This window comes from Rhynchophorus ferrugineus, unplaced genomic scaffold (assembly GCF_030347505.1).
Source record: "Rhynchophorus ferrugineus isolate W39M unplaced genomic scaffold, kcgeb_rfMv2 rfM9, whole genome shotgun sequence".
NCBI lineage: Eukaryota > Metazoa > Arthropoda > Insecta > Coleoptera > Curculionidae > Rhynchophorus > Rhynchophorus ferrugineus.
The window spans coordinates 27,770,443-27,797,658 of record NW_027472588.1 but is presented as its reverse complement, the minus strand read 5'-3'; the positions used below and the strand labels follow the sequence as shown (position 1 = coordinate 27,797,658).

Below are 27,216 nucleotides of genomic sequence, written 5' to 3'. Positions count from 1 at the left end.
TATAAATCTTGTAATAGAAATTATAAATATTTAATAAATTGCACAAAAATTATTTAATATTAAAACTAGAAGCTCAAAATATTGGTAGACGATGATGTAAGTATAGTCACTGCCAAAATGTTTGTCTATTTCTTAAAAGCTGATCAATATCAACATTTTGTTATATTTAAAATGTTATTGATAATGTAATATTTTAAGGAAAATGACAACATCTGTAGTAATTTAAAACATTAATAAACAATTATGTACATCTCATTCTTATATCTGCGCTTTAAATTAAAAATGTTTACTTCCTTTAATCAGTAAAATCAAACCACCAATATATAAAAATAAAATATAAAAACTTACCCTGGAATCATGCTGCATTTTTCCCATCTATATCTCATCTCCTGTACAAATTCGTACCACACATGGCAAAAAGCTTTAATGCCACCCAGACTTTCAATACAATGTGACAAAATTATGGATAATCGCCATATCAGAGAATCTTCAGGGCAAGTTTTGAAAGATCTAAATTCCTCAGACATAGTTTTAAAAATCTACAAAAATATATATTATGTTCTATATGTCTAAAAAAAAATTATTACGTAAACATGATTATTATCGAATTATTAAAATAAATTAACAGTCTATAAATTAGTCTATTTTGTTATATAGGATTTTTCAATAAGGGCAAGTTGATATTAGAATAAAATGAAAGCTGTATGTGATGTATTAAAGAAAGTTTTTGTTATTGTGTATCATTTTGTAGGTTCTACAAAATTGATCAAATGTCTGCAGTGACTTCTTATAATGGAACAGATTCATATGGTCCAATTGTCAATGACAGTGCCATAAATTGGTCTGAATTTGATCAATGACCTAAACTGCATTGATCTTAAGGCTCTTTTTATCCGCTACATGATAGTTATTGCTGTCCAGCTAAAGCAACTCTCATCCACATTCATATAAAAAATATATAAGCCTTCTGCAGAGCTGTGTGAACCCTCACAAAAATCTATAACGAAAAAATATGGACCCATTACGGTGCTGTTCGAAAATCCGCACCACGCAGTAACTTATGGAAATCATTGTCATCTGGGGAACTTCTTGTGGAAAAAATAGGCCTCCTTGTTAAATATAATGAATCAGCAAAAATTGGTCATAAGGAACAGTAATTTTGATAACAAACTGTCTAACTATCCAAATTGAAAAACCCTATATTTTATATAATTACAAGTATATGTAAAATATACAGACAATATTTGAAATTCTGACCCAGAGTAAAATCTACAAAGCATTAAATTACAGCTCTATAATGCTCTCAACAAGATAAAGTATAACACTTTTCATAGAATTAAATGAAATAATATTAAAAATTGATATAAAATATTTACCTGCCTTGACCCTTCTTTATCATCTTTCTCCCCATATACAAACTGAGAATTTTGATCAGCATCCGGGAACAAATAATACAACAATGGTACTAATTGATTATCAGACAATGGTGGACTACCCTTCCTACTTCTTCCACTCACTCGGGTTGCTCGATGTAACATTGTTGAAATAGTTGGAACAGCAGATTCAGTCAAAATATCCAAAGGATTACTTTCTGGTGTTGGCATTACAGCATAGTCTCCCAAAACATCATAAACTGTCTGATTAATGTTCAAAATTTCAGAAAATTCATTTAAGCAGTCCCCTAATAAACATACTGGATCTGAAGTAAATTGTGCTGAGCAATACCATTTTGTGGCTTTTATTGGAGTAAAATCGCTGTAACTTTCTGTATCAACAACTGAATGTTCTGATATATGATTCCAAATAGCTTTAAATATGATAGCATTAACTGGTTCACTAAAGACACCAAAAGGAAGTAGAAATAAATTTTCTACATCAGTATAATCAATATGTGATTGCTTCCAAGTAAAATTCCCAAAGTTTTCTAACACATATGTAGCTTGAAAAGATACTGCAATGTCTTCGATTGAACATGGTGACATTATTTTACATTTAAATATTTCTAAAAGCCCTGGCAAATAGTGACAATAATGGGGGCATTTTTTAAGATGTACTATATCAAAATTTGTTCTAATTCCAGATGCTTCATATACCCCCATGTACAATTTTTGCCATTTTTCTCTTATCTGAATAAATATTGGTACTTCCAATGATAAATTATTTATTAACATACATGCAGAGCTCAGCAATACCTTGGCTCTGCTTTCATTATTGGTAATTCCAATTTCGCCAGCTGGACTAATAACAATATATTCATTCAATCCATACCACTCAGCAAGGCATATATCTTTGTGGCCAGTATCAAGTCCACTGGCAAAAACAAAATCATGCCATGTATTAAGAGGATGTTTCAAGGTGTCATCAGTACCTTCAGAAGTATAATCATCACTGATCTTTTTATACCATATTAAGTCAAAATTACAGTCAATAAAAACAATTTTCTCTGACCTAATATACCAGGAATCATCAGTGGATACTTTGGATTCGCTGTCCTTCAAGTCATTTGACCTCCACTGATTAATAATTTCCTCCATATGGGCAATAAATATTTCCCAATCTGAAGCAGTTGTAAAATCTTCATGGTAAAAATCACTTTCGTCAATTTCTTCGTTCATATCGAATGTAAACACACTTAACTTATTAAAGACAATTGTAAGGTTAGTAGTTCAATTAATGACATTTATTATTTCACATTCCAGATTAAAATTTGCCTTTTTAAATATCTTCAAACAACAATTTCTACTCAACTTTTAAGAACCTTCAAATCCTATATTTTTTTCTTTCTTTTTAAAAAGATAAAATTGGTTTGTTTTTGTTACTTGAATATATGCAACTAATAATTCAGTTTTTTTATATATTATACATAGGATGTCATATTTTTGTCATTAAAAGAACATGTAATTATACTTGTTTATTGAAACATATTAACATCATAAAACAAAAGGATATATTGTTATAGGATTGATTCATATTTGCTGAGTTGTTTGATTAACAAATGAAAGAATCCCAAAATGATGAAAGAAAAACTTAAAGGAAACCATCCAGCTTTAATCCAAGCCCAAAAGGTTAGTCTGAAAAAGAAAGATTTATAATCGCTTAAAAAATTATATATACTTACTCATAATTTGTATGACTTTCATAGTAAGGGGCAATAATTATTTCTCCGCATTTTGTTATTTTAACGTCTTTAATAATTTTATCGTTTGCGTCCGTCTTTACATGTTCTATGGTATGAACTACATCATGGCCCTTTAATACCTAAAAAAATTATATTCCCGTTATCATTCCTATTTATACCATTTCTAAATCACAATCATAATGCAGTAAATAAAAAAATACTATAAAATGACATACATTATTGTGAATATGTAACCAAGTATACGATATATATTCTATTATATTAGCTTAAGCTTTAATACTTGTAAATAAGAGAGAAATTCATCAGTTGCCACTATTTTGAAATACATATTATTGCTTTATTCATTTAATATTTGATAAAAAGTAGTATGATATATATCTTATGATATAAAACGTCAATATGCAACTCTCCATACTGTAAAATAGTTATATTTATTATTACACAACACTACTGCAGCTCTTGGAATAAATACTGTATTATTCTCATTATTTTGTATACTGTAAAATATATGTTAGTATATATACCAAATAATAAATACAATCAAATATATTACAGATCATGAAATTTTGAATAAAATTGCATACCTTACCAAATATTACATTTTTCTTGTTCAACCAAGGTGTAGACATAGTGGTTATATAAAACATACATCCATTAGAATTTGGAGCTAGAATTTTTGATGGACATTAAGATAAAAAAATATTGTTCCGTCTTCTTTATACCTCCCAAATTTACCATTGCTAATAATCCCGATGAATCATGACTAATTTCAAAATTTTCATTTTCAAAATATTCACCATAAATACTTAATGATCCTGAACCATTGTTATAAACAATATCACCGCCTACAATAAACAACAACGATATGATTATGTTAATTATAAAATTAGTTTCTTACCTAAAATCATAACCCTTTTTATTGCCAGTAGAAAATTCGTTCCAGAATATTTCTTTCCATTGATTCCTTTCAGTGCAAGATGCTTAAAGTTTTTAACAGTTTTTGGAGCTGTCTCGCCAAATAACCCTAGAATAATACGCCCGAAAGGTTTTCCTTCCATTTCTATGTCCATGTAAATTTGGTCAGTTATACGATACTCTTTGGTGGCATGCTACAAAAGATGCGTTTTTAATATAAATATGGTTATCTTTATATATATAATTGTTTTGTTCGTGTGTGTGCCATTGAACTCCTCCTAAACGGTTGGACTGATTTTGATTTTTTGTGTATGTTTATGTGGATTCGAAAATCGTTTAAAACCGATTCTGGAGCAGGTAGGAGGCGCTGCGATAGTGTTCCATGATTTATTTTATCTTTTAAACATTTTTCGATTTCACAATAAAACCAATAATTAGATTTTATTGTGATCATCTTGTTTAATAATCGAAATAATTTATTCCATCCACACAAAGAGCCAATGTTTCAAGAGTCCAAAAGACAACATTCGTTGAGTCCGCTGGTGATTACTATGCTTTACTCGTAGTATAAATAAATGATGTATTTACCTGCTCTATTGCTAAATATAAGATCGTAAGAATTAAACAATTTTTCACCAGAAACATTTTAACGCCAAGCAAAATTAATACTAGCTTTTTACAAACAACGTATTGGATTGTAATTGGATCAAAAAGTATTTGTAAGTCTTTAATCCGTTTAGATTGAATTAGTTAATTGAAATATATATGAAGCGTCCCATTGTTCGCTTCATTTTTTTATAAAGCAGCCTTCCATTTTATTATTTCTGATAATAACGTATGAGATTAACAGTATATTTTAGAATACGCAATATACGCAGTTCACATGGACAGTATTTTTTCTTAATTGCTGCTATGAAAGGCTTGGTTTGAAATAGAATTGTTGTATGAAGTTTTTTTTATTAATCTCTTGGAACGTCAACAATCTGCCCGTGGGCAATAAGTATTATTGTTTGATTTGCGTTATATAATATAACCACCATAACATGTAGAAGATCACTTCAGTAAGTGATCTGCTGTACAATTTATAATCTAAATCTTATTCTAGATACTATTCTAATTTATTTTAAATTCTATCTTAACTGAACTGTTCGGCGAGTGTATTCAGATGCACTAATAGTTTTTCAAGTACTTCGCACTAGCATTTCCAATCACACTCGTTATGGGTTTTATGTGGATATAGCGTTGACTCAGTTTGTTGGACACGTAATATGGGGCATCGATGATGACTCACAACACTTTCTTTTCTCACAGTGCAATACCATGGGTCCAGGATGGGCCTAAGTATTGACTTGTACAGCAAAACTTTGTTATCTAATGATAACTTAGATTTACGCCCTATCAGCCAATACATTTGGTTTAGTTTAAGCCCAAGCGGTTTGCGTTTTGTCACTATATGTTTTTTCCAAGTCAGACGTCGATCAAAATACATTCCCAAATATTTAACGGTGCCTGCTTGCGGAAGTTCATGCAATTTTACTGAGGGATATGTTCTTCTGCAAACGGCGAATGTCATATGGGTAGATTTTGTCTCATTTGCTTTGATACGCCACGTTTTCAACCACAATTCGACTTTGTTAAGATGAAGTTGGAGATTTTTTGTGGCTGATATTGGATCCTCGTGTGATGATAAAAGCACTACATCGTCGGCATACATTGCAACAGTAATGTTTCGTAAGGTCAGTAGGTCAGCTGTTTACATAAGATATAACAATGGGCCGAGAATACTGCCCTGCGAAACACCCAATTATATGGGTTATAAGTCAGTGTATTCGTCACCCTGTTTGAACATGTCTGCCTAAGAGGTAGGATTTCAGCAATTGAAAGTGCGTATGAGGCAAAAGCCTTTTCAATTTAACGTGCAGTCCAGTGTGTCGTACCTTGTCGAAGGCCTGAGAATTTTTTATTTAATTCAATATTTTTTATCGTTTAAATTTTTGTTAATTTGGCTAACTAATCTATATATTTGTTCTATTGTTCCGTGTTCTATTTACGGAAGCCAAATTGATGGTCCTGAATAATATTTCTCTCCTCTGTTGAGTAGTTCGAAAATAATTTCATACCTTTGTTTAAGAAATTAATTATGTATAAGGTAAAAATTGAAAGATATAATTATTTAGAACACAATACTCAATTATATTATTTTCTTACTGGTAATATCTTATTCTTAAAATATAAAAATCCTCAAGGACATCACCAAAGTTGAGAGAAATTTGAATAACTTGCAAATACTGTACGTAATTGAATTTCAAATAGCATATTTAGCATTTGTAATTCAATTACCTGTTAAAAATGTAATTTACATGGCGCATTTCAATTATCTGTCTTATCATTTGGCCCAAATCGGCTGAAGTCATAAAAGACAGTATTGGACTTCAGTTAGTATTTGTGTTCCACAAGATGGAATCCTATGATCCTATAGTGCCGTTTATGGGAAGTTATGAAATTTAATGAGTTATATGCTAAGTTACACGTCAGGGAACTAAAATGTTCGTAATTGAACAAAATATTGACGTTATGATGGTTTCCGAAACACACTTTACAGACAAACATTATTTGAAAATTCCTAAATATAAGCTTTATCATACAAATCACCCTGATGATAAAGCACATGGAGATACAGCCATAATAGTTCGAGATGATATAAAGCATTTCGAAAAAGAAAAATTCCGCAAAGACTACCTGCAAGCCACCAGTATAACCATAGAGGAAGCCCATGGACCATTAACAATTTCTGCGATTTATTGCCCACCCAAACATAACAACAAGGCAGAACAATTTCAAGAATTCTTCAGTACGCTAGGTAATAGATTTATAGCAGGAGGAGATTATAATGCAAAACATTTAATGTGGGGTTATTATACATATAACCACACGAGAGTTATACACGAGAAATTAATGGTCAAAAAAGTTAAACATACAATAAAGAGAGAGATTAATATTAAAGAAGCTCCTGGTTATGACTTAATTACTGGCAAAATTTTAAAAGAACTATCAGAAAATGGTATAAAACTATTAACATTTATATTTAATGCTATGCTACGAATTAATTACTTCCCTAGTATCTGGAAAGTAGCTAAAATATTAATGATACTTAAACCAGGAAAAATACCAGAAGATGTGACCTCCTACCGACCTATAAGTTTAGAGAAATTATACATAAAAAAGCTAAACTATATAATAGAAAAAAGAAAAATTATTTCAGAACATTAGTTTGCGTTAGTTGCTAGAAAGCAGATGATAGGCAAATACTTCAAAATCTTGCACTTTTGAGGCAAATTGTAAAAAATATGAAATAATGTCTGAGAGCAACAGGAGTAGCTGTATTGGTAAAGAAGATGATGATTGTATTATTTTTGTGAACGGGAATATTGATCAACCACAGATATCAAAAATGGAGTTAGAGTTAACCAATTTTCTAAACGATAAAAAAAACATAAAGCTTACTATTCTTGAACATTATTCAAATATCAAAAGTTTTCGTACAATATAACACAGGTTGTGGCTGTAGAAATAATTTAATGTAGAATAATTTTTCTTTAACAAGTTTTTTACAGTCCCCAACAAAAAGCTGTTTGTCTCATAGTACATTTAAGAATCTAGTGTTCATTTTAGATAATTGATATTTTACTAATTAATAGGCTGGATTGGTTCTATTCTATTTAAATAACCTAATACCTGATATGTAATTTTTATTGTGTATTTTAAATAAAAATAGTGAAAATACTGTATTTTATATTTAAAATACATGACTTAAATATATTTTGTATTTCGCATTTTAAATACATGCGAGATAATATTTTGTAATTTGCATTTTAATTAAAATACTTATTACTTAATTTTATTTTAAATAAAATACCCTTCTTTAAGGGTTCTGTATACAGATTATATCTTTTTATCTTTTCTGAATTCATATGGATTATTTTCTTCCGAATGCCAATTAATAAGACAAATACCGTAGTAAAATATTATACACTTTTTAAAAATTAAAATAATAACTTTTAAGCAAAATTCAATTTCTTTCGTCAAGTTCCAGACACACTCCTTCAAGAGAAGTACATTCAGGCTAGCTCTCCTCTACCTTTGTATACCTTTGTAAAACTACTAGCCTTTGCTTTCACCTTTCATAATAAGAGGTTTCAGATTCGGTAATGACTTAGTTTGAGAAATACTTATTTCTTCGAGTATTCTATTGAAGTTTACAAATAGTCAATATTAACAGAGGCTAGGGTGGACTATACAGTGGATGGCAAAGGAATTTGTTCAATTTACCATAGTTTGTTTCAACCAATTTGAAATTGGCAAAAATTGTTCCATTAAAGCGAGTTATTTTGGAATTTCTTAACAGTTTTTCTACCGATACTCATTTAACGAAGCCACATAATAGCGCTTTTGAAAGCTACCATTATAGATAAAGAGAAAATGGAAAAATGCATCGGTAATAAGTTCTTAAGTGAACGCCATTGAGTGAAACCACCTTTGAAGTATTTACATAAGACTGAATACCAAAAGAATCTCGATGACTTGAGTTCTACATGGTCAATATTTTCTGACACGAAATGAGATCAATCAATTTGAAAACTTTTTTAATGGTGCAAAGCTAGTTTCAAAAGAGGCTTGTATATCAATTTCTCGCTCAGAGACCGCATAACTTCTTAAGTGGCGGAACTATGTTACTTAATTACCTTCCATTACGAGACGCTTGTGAAAAAAGCCATATCAGTAAAAGTAAAAGCAACTCAATAAGATATTCTACGTTCGATGAAGGAATGTATTTCAAGGAAGTGTTTAGATTCTTTTTTTCTTCTATTCTATACTAATTATTTCATTCTATTCATATTTAGATTTGACTTCTTGCAGAAAATAGGAGTGCGAAGAATAGGGGTATTTACACAATGGGGTCATAATGAGTATGTATCTCGGAAAGAGTTTTGTTTAAAGACATTTTAACACAATTTGTAATAAAATAGGGAAACAATTACATTTTTCATATTCATTATTTATTATCAATGTTTTGTTTATATATTTGTTATAGCCAATGTTACAGTATACGGCATACATATATACAGCAAGTATTCATTTTAACATATTCACACTCATTATTAATTAATATAATTCATTTTTATAACTGTTTATTTTAATAGAAATAATATTTAATTGCATGTACTACAATTGTACTTGGAAGGATTTTGCTCTGATATATTTTTATTATATTGACATTGGATTTTTTTACACATGCTCATAGATACACATCGTAGTACCACATTTGTTTCAAAATGTGTTTATATAATACCGAATACCACAAGTATACACATTTTTGCTAATATTCTTTCGACCTAATATCTTAACCGCCTTTGAAAGGCTATTCAGAAAATAGGTTTTTTATTTTATTTGTTGAAGGTTTCCATAGTTTATTTTGAAATTCACCACAAACAATTTTGCTTTATTAATATTTAATTCTTCTCTTGTCCTACTCTCATTTCAGTTCATTATTTGGTCTTGGGATTAAGTACTAGACATTTAGTCATACTGTCATATTTAATAATGATAAGATTATAATGATTTCCAAAACTTTATCTTTGTGATGACCGTGATAATTTCATGATAATAATGGTATAATAATAATGATAATTTTCCATGTCAGAATATATGTGTTGCTCTTTCAAATATGAAGTGTTTGAGCCTCGAAATCGTCATTTGAAATGTTGTCATTGGTCATAACCATATAAATATTCAGATTATAATTGCAGTTAGGTAATAATTACTTTAGCTTTTTTTTTAGGTTTTGATAGCTTTCTTGTTACTAATTAAAGTGTTTGAACTCTTTTTTTAATATTACTTATTGAATCTCATTTATAATAGTTTCTTCAGTGAGATTTGGTTGCTGATTGCTTTTAACTATTTGTGTGTAAGCATTACCTGTTATATTACTTTATTTTCCTGGAATATTTTTAGGTAGAATAATTAAATTTCCATATTTCCATATTTGTTTGTAGTACATAAGTTTTTTTCCCTTTGCAGTCATTTAGCATTTGCAAAATGATGTACCTTGCAGTGTTTGGTTAGATGACGTCTTGTATACTTAACACACCTGATTTTTTTTTTAACAAAAGTATATGTTTCCAAATGTTTGACATTTTGACATCATGGCGTAAGAGATATTTCTCTGTGTAGCGGTTTAATTTTTTAGGTTCAGGTTTTCAGGCTTTTACCATGAATTCGATTGAAAATGATCATTTAACCTTTTCTATATCGCCATTTCATTAAACCTAGAGCATTGGTTTTCAATGTGGTTGTAGCGACCTTGAGGCATGTCGAATTTTACATAGTGGAATAACGGTCTACAAAATACCCAGAAATATAATCCCAGATGTTGAACACGGGCGGGGTACCAGCAGCGCCAACTAGAACCCGATAACGAATAGCTGGCAACACCGAGACGTGATCTGGGATGTTATTGCAGGGTATTTCCATTCATTCAGTGCTCAACCATCGTTTGGTTTAGACGTGCCACCATCGACTGCCCAAACCTCGTCTTCAGGTAACACCGCTGCCATCCGTTTTATCTAATTATATTTTTCTCATTTTTTTATATAGCCAATAAATATCGGTCACATAATGTATACACTACTGTTTCATTTCGTTTTACCTCCATTCACCGAGCCACATCATTTACCCTAAACGGTTATTTTATGTTTTTTTGCATCTTATAACAGTACAAGCAGTATTTATAATAAGTAGTTTTATAGGCGGTGGTAGTGGTATTTTGGTTTCTTTTAGTCAAAAACTATTTTCTTAAAATGAAAAACATCTTCTACACCACTAAGTGGTGTAAGTGTATTATATTTGGTTTGTGTTATCATGTTCCGTATACAAATTTGGCCCAGTTTTTCTTTTCTACAGTATTTCGCTGATGTTTTCGTCATAGGTTCACGTAGATAGTCCCTTAGTACCGTGTTCCATCTCCTTAGGGTTTTATCTAGGTGACTTGAACTATCATTGACGTTATTAGTACTTCAGTAATAGGTTTCTTCTGTATTTTTAAATTCTCATATCTTGTATGAAGTAGTATCGATTCGACTTTTATCGATTATTTTATTCATAAATATTATTGGGCTTGGAGTTTAGCAATTTGAATTTATCCTATGTATATATTTCTTGAATTAGCATTTAACTTTATCTATTATTCCATTTTGTTTCAATATAACCTATAATATATCTCTTTTTACTCTGCTAAACATCTATATCTGTTTTTTACCGTTGTAACCTTTCTACTATCTATAGCTAACTTTAAAATCATATTCAACATGTTAAGATCGTTCACAACGTTTGACTACAGGTACAATCATTTAGATTCAATTTATTATTATGTTGATTAAAACATAATTATTACTAACTTATTAGGTAAGTCATATCAGGTTATAATTCTTATAGTGCTTAGGCAATTTGTATGCTGAAATTTATATTGTGTATATTAATAAATACTATTCAATGCATTACCGTAATAGTTAATGGGAAAAAGGATGATCATGGGAGAGGTAATGAAACAAAAAACTATATGCGATAAATATTTATATTTTATAATTAAACAGAATCAAACTGGCTTCCGTGTGTAATACATATCGCTAACCAGTTAAAAAATATTTGTACATAGACCCAGAACAAAAACGACACACCTCAGGAGGAATCACTCTGGAGACAGTAAGAATCGCCGCGGTAGCGTTTCGATACAAAAAAAAACATAGGAAAAAAATGATTCTCGATGGTTTTGTACTGGGGATTTTAAGCAATTTAATTGTAAATTTAATAATAAAAACCAGTCTCATGTTACATACATAATGATTAACTATTTACATGTACTTGATTGGATTGACCATACTAAATAGTGTAGTCATCAAAGCAGAAACGAAAATAAAATTACAGCTTTACGAATCTTTTAATATTAATTATCTGTTAATATATTTCGACAATAAATACATCTTTTTTTGTTTTATTTACGATATGTTAACATCAACAGGGTAATCCACTGCTTTCGTTTAATTATTTTTAAAATTTATTGATGTATTTTCTTCGACGTTACAGTGGCTCACCTTGCGTACTAGGCAAGAAATATATTAGATCATCGAGATCCATGATGATTCCACTTACCATGATGACTACAATATAAATAAAATGGACATCTAGTAACAATACAGTGATACTAAAACTAGTATGTACAGTGGTTTAATTGATAAAGCTACATACTGGCATTGCCAGTGTCCCTTGGACACATTTAACACTGCAAACAAATATTTAATACGTTTCCTTAAATTTTGTTTATTTTCCTCATTAACAATAGTATCATCGACGAAACTCACATAAACAAAAAAAAACGATAGATAAAAATTGTTCTTAGCTATATCATACATTTCTTTTTTTTGCTATTATAATACAGACAATACCACCTAAACATTAAAGTTTCTTCATCTTTAAAATTTTTTAAATTAAATAGTTTCTAATTACACAGCATTATATACGTAATTTATATATACTTGATATATCACAGAATGCATTGCCCCAACCGTTGGCAAGGAATTTTCAAACATTTAACTGTTCGAAATGTTTCAAGATAGATACAAATTAGGGTTCGCGGTTAGTCTAGATTGATTAGAGTCACTGGCTCAGTTTTAACGAGGATATGCTTTGATATTTCTGTGAGACAACGTTCTGTTCTTCTAAAAAAAAGTCCCGATTTGTATCTATCGCGCGAAATTAGTCATATTTTCACTCGTGGAATGTCATATTCAGTGACCTAGATGGACGACATGAGCTACTACAGTCTTTATACTTAGAGAACGAAAGAGAAATGCAATTTTCTGCACCTTAAACCGATGGTTGAAAATATCCTTGCCGCATATAAGACTAGCTGAATTAACTTGATTATAGGAACGAGTCCGTTGCTATTTCGGGCAGACCGGGACCGTGGGATCGTCCCATTTTCAGGCGGCCAGTCCTTCCCTGGAAGCGGACAGTAGATCTTCGCGGGGGGCTTCTGCGGCTTTCCGATCGAAATGCAAGTCCCACAGGCCGGAACGGGGTTCCGGTTCGCTCGGCGGCCGGTCGGAGGCGCGCTCGGGCGAGTTTGCCTGCGCGCGCACGGCCTCTGGCGGCGGGTATCCGAATCCTAGCAGGCCGCCGTATTTCGGCGACGGAGCGAGTCCGTTTTGGGCGGTGCCCACTGACGACATCTCGTTTAACTGCAACGAAACACGGAATAATTTAAGTCGTCGTGTCATAGATGGAGCTGTAGGTTATTTTTTCGGTTATTCTCGAACTAATCGGTTCGTAATAGTAATTCTGGAGAATCCCAACTGTATTCGGAGAAGTTCGGTAGTTTCCGCTTGATTATGCGACGTTGCCGTTTACGAACAATTGAGAGTTTTAATCCAAGTACTACAAAAGCTATTTTGGCTTTGACTCTGGCGTTGGTAAGAACTCTGTTTTGTAAGTTTATAAATGGTAGGTAGTAATGGATAAATCATCGATTAGTGGACACTATCAAAAGGCTATTTTACAATACTTTGAACAAGTTTAAGCAAATATGACTCGATGTCCTTTTTGTGAGTGTATCTCATCAGAATCACAGCTCGTTGATCATATAGTCATTCCACGGCATTAAAATTGATCAAGAAACATTGAAGTTTATCTTGCTTGAAGATTTTTACGGTTGGATTCCTATTTTGGTAAAATTATTACAGTTTGTAAGCTTGAGTGTAATCGAATGTATTAGAGTGTATCAAAAAGTGAAAAGTGAATGTTATTAAAATCAGGTTGCAGCTAAACTAGCTGCTACACTTCAAATGGATTCTATATTGGATGTAACACGAGCTAATTTAAATAGTGGCAATTTGAAATAACTAGATTTATTGACTCATGACTTATAGATTTATATAATATTCAGCAAGCGAACCAATTGAATTCCACAGGTACAAAACATAAAAGCGACGGTACGTGTGTTGAAGCTTGGGTAAATGAGGTTAAAAATACAGGATGTGTGTTATATAAGCCAAAATCTTAGTTTTTGAGTACCTATCCTATTTCAAATAAAAAAGATTTTATGTTAATCATAATAAATGAAGGACAATTTATTTTGTCTTTTTCATTTTAAAATTAGATATGTTTATAAAAACTTAAAATATTAGACGGTAAACTTAGTTAAATTAGAACTTGAGTTTCAAGGGAATTCCAGAATATACTACACTTTTCAAGCATACGGATAATATACAAGAACTATATATATAACTTTGGTTTGTTAGTGTAGTGTTTATAACTGATAAATAATTACACATCGTTTTATTTTCTCTTTTTTCTCTTCATGGAAAATGTCTATAAAACATTTTTCATATTACATTTTTATATTATAGGCGACAAAAAATATGTAGGTTCTATGATATTAGATTAACTTATGAACTGAAGATAATTTATTCTATTTATATTTTCAAATTATTCTATATTATAATATTCTATTTTTATTCTTCAAATTTACTTACAATTTGCAAGAACTGGCAACGTTGCGAATTTAAACCATTGTGCGCGTGCGGGGATTCTCCGGAACTAGACTTTTACGATCGAAATTAGGTTTCAATTGTTACCTTTTGTTGCATGCCGTTAAGGAATGGACCCGGAAGGTACGGGTAGAAGAGATCTGGTCTCCGTTGCAGAAATTCGGAATCCTTGGGTGTCATGGGGATGGGGGGAAGGTCTAGAGACATGCGTCGTCCTCGGCGTGAGGCTCCGTTGCTCCACATATGGGTACCCATGTGAACCTGAAAATATATTTTAAAATGATAGTTCTGACAATGATCACCTTTCGTCGTATTATTTCTTTGTATAAACATAATCAGTTTCGACCGTACAGTTAATAGATATAGTTGCAGCAAAAGTTTCCAATACTTGCAATAAATCAACATACAGAAGAAATATATTAATACTAACACTATGCTGTTAAAGTTACATATACATATATTTGCACACTATATAACTGTCGACGATTTTCGATCTGTTCGATTTTTATTGATAGAAAACGGTTCCAATATTGTAGCGTAAATGAAAAAATATACATTTCTGTAGTTAACACACGAGATCATTTCACGAAAGAACACCGTACCGTGTCGATTTTATTTGTTTTTAATTGGTTAGGGTAATTTTCCTTCTCGAGATGTAATACGATGTTCGTAACACTAAACAGTTCAAACAAACTATTCTATTTATCTTAGAGGGTGTCGACACTATTCCGTATTAACAAAGAATATTGCGATTTTTCATTGACTTCTGATAGATAGACGATACTACTCTGAAAGCATCAAATCTGCAGTAGTGTAACTGTTTATATCTACACAAAGATAAACTATATAGGATGAGAGTGAAAGTTAGAATGCGTTAGTAAGCGAAGCCTCTCAATACGTACCTTGAGGTTGCCCTTGGTGGTGAATGCCTTTTGACAGACGGTACATCTGAACGGTTTGTCGCCGGTGTGGGTGCGCATGTGGATCTGCAAGGCAGAACTGGACGAGAAGTTCTTATTGCACACGGGACACAAATGCTTATTTGATTGCAAGCCTGCAAAAAATACGCATAGCACACGTGTTAGCCCACAACCTAGCTTGTAGTTAGTGCAAGCAAGATGATCTGTAGTTTTTTTTAGTTTTTTGATGATTGTTTTTTTTTATTTACAAAGACGACTTAAACCAATCAAATCGGATTTTTTTGTATCTGTATGAAAATTCGTTTTATTGGTGTAATAACAATAAAAAGAACTTAATTTAATTAGTTTCAAGGTTATCAGAAGGTCGAAAGGTTATGTAACGAAATACCTTCGATTTAAACGCAGTACGCAGCTTGTCTGATTTAAATAAAGATGACTGGTTTAGGCCTATTAAAAATTTATTAGGAGTTGTTTTTTTTCGCGAATTAAAACTGGCGTCCTCGTATAAATTATACAAGAACTAAGCAGAAATAATCGATCAGTGTTCCATTGAGTCCAAGAGCAAGTTCGAACAAATTTAATTTGTAAATCAGTGAATTTTCTGCTGTTTTATCCGCGAATTAATTTGATTCACAACGAAACCGAAAATTAATTTTTATAACGCTACAGCTTCGAAAAAGATTTTGTCGAAACTTTCTAGCGGGCAAGGGCATCATAAAAATAAATGTTTGGTTTTTTTTCTCGACCACAAATATTTCACAAATCTACCAGAACAATAACCGATATTAATTTTTCAATAAATCTGGCCGACGCTGACAAAACAAAAGAAAACCCTTGCCAAAGAAATATCTATAAACAAATTTTTACTAAACCATAAATAATATGAACTCATTTATATGTTTCATTGTAATTCGGATATTTATAGCTTATATATATGTCATAAATGTTGTGCGAGTGATTTTTGTTAAAATTCGTGACGTAAATCACATTGAGGATTTAATTTTTTTTTCAATCATGGATATTACCAACACCGTACTTTATCAAATTAAAGGAAACCACTTTGCGTTATTTGTAAAAAAAAATAAAGTAGAAATATAAAGGAGAGCACATTAAAAATTTGTCGAATTCTTGCATAATGGATTCGAACCATTGTTTGTAAATTGTCGGTTTGAACAATTACCGAACGTTTCGAAATTAATTAACCTTTACACGATTTTAATTGCAGTTTCTTTTTTAAGTTAAATTTCTACATACTTGGTGGGCGTTTGGGTAGAGGCAGCTCGGTTTCGGTTGGTTCTCGTTTGATCTGCGCCTGTTCTTTTTGTTCTTGCGGCACCATCATATGTGGCGGCATGGGAGACTGCGTGGCCGAGGCGGGAACCTGAGGCAGAGGCTGCTGTGGTGGCGGTTGTTGTTGTGATGGTGGAGGCGGCGGGTTCTGAAGAGGTTCGCTGTCGTTGGGTTGGTGTTCCCTCTGAGGCATACTGGCCGGCAACGGTGTTGACTCGTCCCCGCTTAGCGATGGCGTCTTGTTCTCGAACATGTGCTGAGGCATGTCTCTGATCTTGTGAGTGAGCATGTGCTGTTTCATATTACCCTGGAAGAAAATAATTTCGATAATGTTAGATCGGGAGCTGTGTGGTGGTCTAGAGTAGCAACGAATATCCGCATGTTCCTTCTATAGTCTTTGTTTGTTCGGAATTGGGTATTTGAAATTTTGATTTCGGTGCCGTTTGGTCAAATTATTCTCTCGCATCAAACAATGACTGATATAGGGCGTTTCACGTTCAGTGAGAAATATTCCGCTTGCTACCTAGCGTGTGTCAGTGGACCGGCTTACCGCCAGCAACATCCAGGAGGAGGCGTATCCGGGGCTCATCGGTAAAGGGAATTCTGAAGGGATGGTACGAGATGGAGGTTTTCTGAATCGAGCACTCCACGGCTTCGCATCCTCCTGGATACGCCCCTGTTTGTCGCAATTGCAACTATCCTAAAATTACAGGTTCAACATGAAACTTACTAAAATTAAGAGGCGCTCAAATGAATCACAATATTATCAAAATTTGTCACCATTAGAGAACACACTTACAGAATATACTAAAAAGCACTGTCTGATGTCACAGCTGAACATACGAAACTTTTTATTGAAAGAAATAATATAATATCTCAAAGGTACCATCATTCAGAGAACAATTGACAAAATTTCATGATTTTTAATATTTAATTGTGCCAGATTATAGTTTATAGATTGTATATTATATATTGTTATTATAGATTATAGTATTTTTAGTTATGATACTTTTAATGTTGTCGGATCAATATACAAAATCATATTCATGTTTAACAAATGTGATGAATAAGAGCATTGAGAACATTTTAGGTGATACAATGATACAAAAAATACAAGACAATAAGAGTATTATTTACTGAAGCTTAAACAATATTTATAGTACTACTTATGGTAACATGACTTTATTGAAACATTATTTTTAAAATAAAGCAATGATGAATCATAAAAGTAAATAACATATGTTGCTCAATAAAGAATGAATAAATATCAACGAAAGTTTTATTAATAAAAGTAATACCCCAAAACAACCAGAGAAGAATCTTAAAAATTTAATGATATTTTTGATAATTAGTTGATATGTTATAGAGATTTTAGTGGAGCTAAATTTAAAGTTTATGTTTGATAATCAGAAATCTTAATTTAAAAAATACACAAAGCTTGTTCTACAAACTAAAATAAGACTATTATTTATTGAAATTTAAACAATATTTATAACAAAACAGATGGGTAATGCGATTGTATTCAAACCATTGTTTTTAAAATAAAGCAATGATGGATGTTCAATAAAATTTTTTATAAACATTGGAGTAATAGTTATATCTATAAACTTATAGATAATATCTAGAAACAATCAACATAATCAGAGAATAATTGCAAAAATATCATGACTTTTTTATAATTAGCTATTAAGTTATAGAGGTTGAAAAGAATGAGAAAATTTACCAAGTTTGTTGTAAAAACTACAATATGAGTGTTATAACACAACGGATGAAAATGTTATTTTGTTCGAACTTTTATGGTGAAAATAAAGCAATGATGGATGCTGAATAAACAATTATTTAGGTAAATATTAGAGAAATAATTATATCGATAAAAATATCCCGAAAGTACCAACATTCACAGAATAATTTTTAAAATTTCATCATTTTTTGATAATTAGTTGTTAGATTATAGAGGTTTTAGTGGTTCTGCATTTAAAGTTTCATATTTATCTTTGACAATATATTGACAGGAATGAGAAAATTTACCAAGCTTGTACGAACTAAAATAAGACTATTTTTTGAAGTAAAACCAATATTTATAATATAACGGATGGGAATGAGATTTTGTTCAAACATTTATTTTTCAGATATTGTAATGATGGATGGGTTGGAGAAATAGTTATGTCGATAAAAATAAATATAAATGAAATAAAACGTAGTGTTGGAGAAAATAAAAGAGTAGAGCAACAGCTATCGAGAAAAACGTTGAAACGAAAACAAAGAGCCGGTCCAAATGAATCACATCGTTTTGAATCTCGTTTGTAATTATTACGGCTGTGAGGTATGCTGCTAATTCTCGCCGAACTATTTTCGGTCCATCAGGATGAATAATGGCCGGTTTAAAAATAAGCCTAAAGTTCATGAAAGCTTCAGGAGGAATCCGTTATTCGCGGTGCGACTTTTTTATTCCGTTTATTATCGAACAATCGAATGGAAAGCCGCCATAAACATCGAATAATTATCAAACGGAAATAGCTGAATGGCGACCAGAATGGACCGCCGCGGAATCCGTCTGCATTTTCCAACGGCAATCATCGCGGATCTTAACGACAAGTTGAAAAATATATTTTAACACAAAAATAAGAATCTCAATCAAAAATAGACCACTTAGACATACGGCATAACTTTATAGCTGGCCCATTGCCAACGACTAAGCCGAGCTATCTCTCAATCTATTGTGTCGAATAAATTTAGAATAATGTTTCAATCATGTCATATAAAGAATCTTTCGAATTAAATCCGTTTTTATTATTTTATTCTCTGTCCGAAATGAATCATAAACATGGGGCATCGATCCGACGGTCTGTGTTGTTTGTTTTATTTCAGATCGCGTTTCACGCCTGCGATCAGCTGGCTTATCGGCCAGTGCTTCTGCTGTCAAGACATTATTTTGTTCTCGTTGAAAGATTGTTAAAAGGAAAACGTAGTAATTCTGAACTATACAAACTCAAACATTGTGATTCATGTACCTCTAACATTATCTAACTCCAAAAATCACCAGTAATAAGTGTTTTTTGATTTTGATGTTTAATGCAGCACTTACCTTGGTCGAGAATCCTCTGTCGCAAACGCTGCACTTGAACGGGCGTTCTTTGGTGTGGCTTCGGTAGTGAATCTCTAGAGCTGAATTACAGGCAAAGGTTTTGAAGCAGAGACTACAAGTCGTATTTCCACGTCCTAAAAGAACAGCTGTTTACTGTACCGTTATGATAAATTTTGCGTAGATTCATACTTACCGAGATTTGCTCCTGGACCAACTGCTAATCTCAAAGGGCTGAACGAGGTAGAGGTTAAAACGGAGGACGTCAATGAAGATAGTGCAGAGGACATCAGAGGCGCACTGGTCTGTGTTACCGGAGGTAACAACCCGAAGGCGGAGAACAAAGATGGTGGCGGTCCAGGACTCGGACTGGCGATGGGTAGATTTTGATTCTGATTTTGTTTAGGTGTCAAATCTAGCGCTCCCACTGAGTTACATTCGGACAATGTCGGGCTACTGGCTTGTTGAGACGAAGGCCTGGGTATCTATAAAAATAAATCCAACCCTATTACGGTTCCCAGAAAATAAAATAATTATTATTACCTGGACGGGTGTGGTGGTCATTCGGTTGTTTTGCGGAGATTGAATTTCCGCGCTTTCGGAACTAGTAAGCGATCGGTTGGGGGATTTCTCCCCGTTCTGCATCTGTGGAGACGAAGTTATTCCTCGGGCCGACGCCAGGTCTTCGGTGGAGCAATGCAAGTCGCTGTTATTGAACTGGGATGCCATCGACGTGCTCGGAATGACCTGGTTTGTGATATTCGAAGGTGACGACGAATAGGGAGGCATCATTTGATTATCGGTGTTGGTGCTCATGTCGTCATCGTCCTCGTCGTCATCATCCATGCTTTCGTGTTCGGATCTACCGTCTTTATCCATTTTCAAGCCGAATAAAGGGTTGCCTAGCGGCGAGAGACCCGGCATGAAGCCTTGTCCCAGGAAGGGGTGAATCGAGTTCGGTAAACCCGGAAATGCCCCAGGCGATGGGAAATCTTTCACTTCAGCTGCTTGAATCTGTTCGGGAGTGAGATCGGTCGGTTCTCCAGTATGCAGACGGATATGTTGTTGAAGCACCAAAGCATTAGTGAATTTCTTGTGACATACCGGACACTGATGAAGAACACGCATCGGTGGTTTCGCTCGATGAACTCCCATGTGTGTCTTCAGGTTTCCTTTAGTCGTGAAGGCTCTGCCGCATATTTTACACTTGAATGGTCGTTCCCCTGTGTGTGTACGATAGTGCATTTGTAGAGCGCTCTTGCAAGACAACACCCGATGACAAATCACGCACTGATTCGGATCAGACAATTTATGTTCAATATTATCAACCAGTTGTTGCAGTTTACTCGTTTCCGATGTTTTAGTTATTTCGATTAAACTCTCCCACGAATTATCGTTACTTCCAGGTCTCGGTAATAAATTCGTGTAAATAGCCGGATCCTTCGTGATGTCGGGAAGGGGGGTTGTGGGGAAATGTCCTAAACTTCCCGAAGATGTACTGCTCGGAGGTGAACTGGTATGACCCAGAGAAAAACTGACGGGTAATCTTTGCCCTGTGGCGATGCTTAAAGGCGCCGTGACCGAATTCGACCGATTCGAAAGGTTTTCAGGCTCGTCTTGCATTATTTCCGATTGATTATCGGGACTTCTCTGTTCGTCATCGTTACTAAACTTACTTTGATTGCTGCAATCGTCGAAGGTGTTCGGCGAACCGTATCTTTCTTGATCGTTTTCATGCTCATTTTCGTTGTCAGTGGGTTCTTGTTTTGGCGTCATTTCCGGCAACTCCGCTTTCTGTGTTTCTTCCATGTCCTGCTTGGGTTCGTCACATTCCGGTTCACTTTTACACTGCACGTTTTCTCTGCTCGGCGATGGAGATCGATGCGGTTTTCTCAGATCGGCGGGCGCTTCTTGTTCCTCGCGCTTGATGAACAGCGGATGGGGAGGAAATAATCGATGGGGTGGAGTGTGAGGCGACGGTTGTAAACGAGTGGTGATTAATTCTGGTGGCGGAGGAACTGGAGGACGATACAACGGGAGGGTAGTTGGTGGAAACGGATGACCGCCAGGGAACCCCAAATGTGGTGGATGCGGTGGGCCGCCTGGCGAGAGAGATTGTTGGCCCAACTGAGCTAAAAGTGGTGGATGATACTTATCTAAATGCTCTGGTACGGGGTTAGGATTCATCTTGATATGTGGAAACTTTGCGCTATGCCTTTGGAAATGCACTTTTAAATTGCCTTTTGTCGTAAACCGACTTCCGCAAACGTTGCATTTATACGGTCGCTCGCCCGTGTGTGATCTGATGTGAATTTGTAAAGCCGAGTCGGATCCGAACACTTTACCACAATATCTGCACCGGTGCTTGAAAAAGGGCTCGTTGCGTCCTTTTGAGTCGTACGGCGACATAGAACCTTTACTTTTTCTAAACGCTAACTCGTCCGCTAAATTAGTAGCTAGAAGTCCTTGGCTGGCATTATCCAACACTTCCTGGGCACGTTTCTGCAACATCTCCAATGTATTAGGCTCCTCCAATGATGGAGGATCGTTGCTGTGAGTGATGATAGTGGACGCCAACGATGACGATATCGAACACATGGGAGGTTGAATCTGTGGCGGGAGACTCGGCGCACTTGTCACTGTTTCCGTTTGCATTTCACTAGGTGGCGTTTGTAAAACAGGTGTCTGTTGATTGGTTACTGGCGTAGTAGCGGGAGAGGGTTCGCGCGACACTTGTTTCGGCGGTGGAGTTTGCGGCGATTCGATCGGCGTAGTTTCCGCTTCTCCGTTCTCTGACGGCGGCGGCGACGCGTGCTCGTCTTCTTTGGTACGGTCGATTTGGAGTTGCTGCTGAAGCTGGTTGATGAGTTGAAGCTGCAGGACTTGCTGATGTTGCAGGGTGAACAGCGTGGACTGCAATACGGCGAGTTCCTGGAATGCGGCTTCGTTATCGGGATTGTTCGCCATGGCGGTAGCGGCAAACTGTGCTACGGCTACTTTCGTGTTCTGCAACGCTTCTAAGGTGACGTGTCCTGGCGCCACGGGAATAGGGAACGGGAATCCGATCCTGTTCTCGTCGGGCGACGACTCCTCCACGCTGTTGTTGTTGGCGGCGTCCTGTCGGTGGCGGCGCATCCTTTCCAGCCGTTTGCCGCCCGTCTCGTCGTCGTCCTCCTCATCCCCGGACACCACCATGTCCTCGGGATCGGAATGGGCCGGGTCGTCGTGCTTGATCGCCTTCTTGTCGCACTCGCCCTTGTGCGTCAGGTATTCCTGCAGCTCGGTGAACTGTTCCTGACAGCGCTGACACATGAGAACCTCCTCGGGCAAGTCTTCGGCGCCGGCAACGAGGCCATCTGCAAACGAAACAACGACCGAGTCAGCTAAGCGTGGAGCGACACGTCGGCGCAACAGTTTCGGCCACAACCGTTCTCTCGAACACATAGCGTGTCAGTGAACGTAGACGACTACGTAGTAGTCGGGGAGGGAGCCACGGCCTGCATAGGTCGAGATATTATTAAATGAGATATGAAAAGAGTGGGGGAAAGGCCGAATATGAAGGGGCCCGTTGAGCAGGCGCAGAATATGATATACGAGGAGGTCGCCGGCCAGTTACCGAGCCGGTTATGACAGCTGGGCGGGGCCCGGGCCATCATAAATAAGATTTCACTTGTTGCTCGTTCATAACGACCGCCCACCCCGCCTCTACGTTCTTCCCCCACCCCCGTTATATTTTTCATAACCATAAAGCATAACGGTGGGGAGAGTCGGCCGTCGGTAACGGGGTGGTTGGCATCTCTGTCTCTCGGTGGCGGCCTAAGAATGTATACGCTCGTCTATGCTTTCCGCGCTTCCTCTACGACACTGATTTTATCGATTGGGCTCTGCCAAGAGGGGCACTTGTATTATTTATCGTATTAAATCGGTTGTAAATTTTGAGGAGAAAAACTCTATTCCAGACAAATAACGTTTTAATTAATTTTAGAGTAGTTATTAGAATAACAAATATTTTTTTAAACCTATTTTTCAATTTTAATAACGAAATTGTACATTTTGTTCAGATTAAATAACAACATCTTGAAATATTCCATTTTAAATTGACTTTTTTTTTATGAAAATTAAGCGAAAATTGTAAAGAAACCAATATTGACATGTGAGAAAATGTATTATCGTGATTAAGAAAGAATAGCTTCGTGCAAACTTCATCTAATATTGACATAATGCCCTTGTTCGTAGATTGACTGAATAAAGATTTTCACTCTGCTATTCTTATGTTGGATACAAAAAAAAAGAGCCGAGAAAGAGTTGAACTTAACAAATACTTACACATAATATTTAAGAATTAAAATATCTGTATTTTAAACACCAAACATTCAAAAACGCCAACGACAGCCAAAATTCTCTTTGATATTAGCACGGTTAATTGTCAACTATTTAAATCAACCTCTTTTTAAGCAATCTCCACGTTTTAATAGATGAAGCTTGAATTTTGGAAGATTTTTTGGTGATTTGGAATAGAAAAAAGGTATAGCAGCTTAGTGAATGAAACTTATCAAGCCATAATAATTATTGCTTTATTATACAAAAGAAAACAAAATATTCACGTAAAACCCATTTACCCAACAGTTAACATAAAATTTCATTATTTTTTTGCATACACAAGAGCGCAATAAAAAAGTAAAATCGGTAAAATGTGAGGGAGAAAATCGAAATTCGAAATTCCAGACAATAAATCTTGAAATATTCAGTTCTAAATTACAGACCACCATTATAATTTTTTTTGTCAAAATTAAGTGAATTGATAATCATTGTACCATATTGGCCAGATTGTCAGTGTAAAACCCGAACAAGTTTCTGATTTTTTTTAAGTTTAAAGGCAACAAGCCTAAATAGTATGAATAGGAAGATTTTGAAACGACATAATTTAAATCTTTCGTAAAAACTCACGAACAAACAAATATTAATGCATAAGAAGACGCCTTATCGTGATGAAGAAAGAATAGCTTCGTATAAACTTCTCAAATAATTCTTTTGTTCGTAGATTGGCTCGAAGAAGATTTTCAGTAGGTTAATTTTATGTTGGGTACAAAAAAGCGTTAAGTAAAGTCAAGAAACACCCACACAAAATTTCCAAATCTTAAAATATTCGTATTTTAAACAAAAAACATTAATAATAGAATACTTTTTGATATTAATAGAGTAACACAATTGATAATTGAAAAGTTTTACTTGAATCTCCATGTTAATTTGTAATAGAAAAATCGTACAGCAGCTTAGTTAATAAAAATCTAGTAATAATAATTATTCTATACCTTATTATACGAATTATGTAACTAAAAACCGAGATGTTGATATTCATGTAAATTCGACCCCTAAGAATTAACATAAAATTTCCCTTGTTCTTGTGATGAAATAATTCATAATTCGATAATTCGCATTCGAGACAATAAACGTTTTAATTAATTTTGGATTACTTATTGGAATAACAATTATTTTTTAAAAAACCAATTTCTCAATTTTAATAACAAAATTATATGTTTCGTTCACATTAAAATGACATAATCTTGAAATATTTTACTTTAAATTACAGTCCACCTTTATAATTTTGAATTTTTTTTAGTTTTTAATGGCAAAATAACTACACAGAAACAGTAATATTTTAGGTCTTGTTTGGTTGTTTTCTCCCCGACTGTATATACTGGAGGAATTTTATGTCCAAGGATATTTTATCTTCTGGCAATTCGGTATTTAAGTTACTCGACAATCGCCGTACATAACGACAATAAATTTCACTCGGTTGATCATCAAAATCCCATTTTTTCTTCTCTTGAAATAAACTGTTGACAGACCAAAATTAGATAAAATATTGATAGTTCACGTATATAAAACAGATTCTAAATGTGCACCTAATATATATTTATCTATATAATAGTTCGGGACCATGAGACTGCACGATGAAAATAGATTTTCTTGTGGTAAATATTTATATATAGTTATATATACGCTTTCGATGCAAACTCCAATGCGTTATAGTCGAGTATTTCAACTCTAATTACATCGATTAGTTATATTTTGTCTATTTGCGATATTCAACTCGTTTTTATATAGATCTATTCATAAATATGTGAATAATTAGGTGGAATTTTACGGGTGAAATTATATGTAGTTTCTATGTAAAAATATTTATTCTGATTTTAAATATTATTTAGTGAAAAACTATGAGTTTATCGAAATTATTTTTAGATAAGTATATCAATATAACAAATCAGTTTATGACTCAAACATAAATAATCAATTAACAGAAAAATTGTTTACTATTTGCGATATTTAACTGGCTTGTATGTACATATATTCATAAATATGTGGATAATTAGGTGAAATTTTATATCATCACTTCAATTTTCATGTTTAAACAGAAATATTGTTCCCCACGGGTGAAATTATATATAATTTTTATGTAAAAATATTTATTCTGATTTTAAAGATTATTATAATCAATTAAAGAAAAGCGACTAAATTATTTTGACTTCCGAGTATTTGAATTTTAACATAAAAATAGATTTTGAGAAACTATAAAAGTCATCACATACATCACCAGCTGTATGATTACAGAAACGTCTAATCTCCGTCCCTATGCGCTTTTAAATGGGGAGAAAGACAAATTGTGGGGTTGATGGCATCGGGATTTCGGTAGTTTCCGTTTTTCGAGAAAAAAGCTGACACCATACCGTCAACTGTTTTTGGATTCGTATTTAAATATATACTTCCGTGGGCGCGCTCCCGTTATTGTTTGTTAGAGGGGTGATTTTTTATATGGATTTCATGAATGTGCGCGTGTGCGTACTATGAGCAAGACCAGAAATGTTCCTACTTTTCTCAAAATAGTATATCATTGTACCATTGGGCAGGTAGATAATAATAACCCGAACAGATATTTTAAAGTTTAAGAATGTCAACAGACCTATACAGTATAAATAAGATGATTCTGAAATGATATGATTTAAATTTCCAGTGAAAAATCCGCGTAAAAACAAATATTATGAATAGCTTCCTATAAACCTTATGTAGTACTCAAGTAATGTTCTTGTTCGAAGTGTGGCTCGATGGGGATTTTTAAATATTAGTATTGGGAACACCAAAAATTCAGAAAGGATTACTCGAGCATATTAATATAGAACCATAGTTGGCAAGTGAAGAGTTTTACTTGATGAAACTATTTGACCTGATGCTTGGTCAATTTGGAACAGAAGTAGGTTTTTTCCTAGTAGC

At 34.0% G+C, this 27,216-nt stretch overlaps 3 protein-coding genes across 6 annotated transcripts in view; all 3 read right to left on the bottom strand.

The window, feature by feature from the left end:
* Positions 1–2,771, bottom strand: part of Rab3GAP1 (RAB3 GTPase activating protein subunit 1) — a 129,946-nt gene extending 127,175 nt beyond the window's left edge. Inside the window, exons 1-2 of the mRNA XM_076414176.1 lie at positions 1,377–2,771; positions 349–539 (exon numbers count right to left, since the gene is read on the bottom strand). Coding sequence (XP_076270291.1) covers positions 349–539; positions 1,377–2,615 — 1,430 coding nt within the window. The 5' untranslated portion in view covers positions 2,616–2,771. The remainder of the gene's footprint in view (positions 1–348; positions 540–1,376) is intronic.
* Positions 2,772–2,898: 127 nt separating this feature from the next.
* LOC143202573 (peptidyl-prolyl cis-trans isomerase, rhodopsin-specific isozyme) lies at positions 2,899–4,744 on the bottom strand. The gene is made up of 6 exons (XM_076414180.1): positions 4,643–4,744; positions 4,038–4,248; positions 3,862–3,984; positions 3,724–3,806; positions 3,119–3,258; positions 2,899–3,071 (listed from the first exon to the last, which is right to left on the bottom strand). The coding sequence occupies exons 1-6, from the start codon at positions 4,697–4,699 to the stop codon at positions 2,954–2,956; spliced, it is 732 nt and encodes a 243-aa protein (XP_076270295.1). The 5' UTR covers positions 4,700–4,744; the 3' UTR covers positions 2,899–2,953.
* A 6,922-nt stretch (positions 4,745–11,666) lies between these two features.
* LOC143202570 (homeotic protein spalt-major) overlaps positions 11,667–27,216 on the bottom strand; it is a 175,908-nt gene continuing 160,358 nt past the window's right edge. The window contains exons 2-9 of one of the 4 annotated variants that reach the window (XM_076414171.1): positions 20,491–23,303; positions 20,144–20,432; positions 19,951–20,084; positions 17,416–17,565; positions 16,830–17,172; positions 15,558–15,709; positions 14,743–14,916; positions 11,667–13,347 (exon numbers count right to left, since the gene is read on the bottom strand). In XM_076414171.1, the coding sequence (XP_076270286.1) occupies positions 13,090–13,347; positions 14,743–14,916; positions 15,558–15,709; positions 16,830–17,172; positions 17,416–17,565; positions 19,951–20,084; positions 20,144–20,432; positions 20,491–23,303 (4,313 nt within the window). In that variant the 3' untranslated portion in view covers positions 11,667–13,089. The remainder of the gene's footprint in view (positions 13,348–14,742; positions 14,917–15,557; positions 15,710–16,829; positions 17,173–17,415; positions 17,566–19,950; positions 20,085–20,143; positions 20,433–20,490; positions 23,304–27,216) is intronic. The other 3 variants (XM_076414174.1, XM_076414172.1, XM_076414175.1) reach the window with 3 other exon arrangements.

What these genes read in the sequence shown, in the direction of transcription:
- LOC143202573 (XM_076414180.1), bottom strand. Translation starts at nt 4,699, where the DNA reads ATGTTTCTGGTGAAAAATTGTTTAATTCTTACGATCTTATATTTAGCA. An exon ending in TATATTTAGCAATAGAGCAG is followed by an intron (nt 4,249 to 4,642) that starts GTAAATACATCA and finishes CATCTTTTGTAG; the next exon opens with CATGCCACCAAAGAGTATCG. An exon ending in AGCAATGGTAAATTTGGGAG is followed by an intron (nt 3,807 to 3,861) that starts GTATAAAGAAGA and finishes CAAAAATTCTAG; the next exon opens with CTCCAAATTCTAATGGATGT.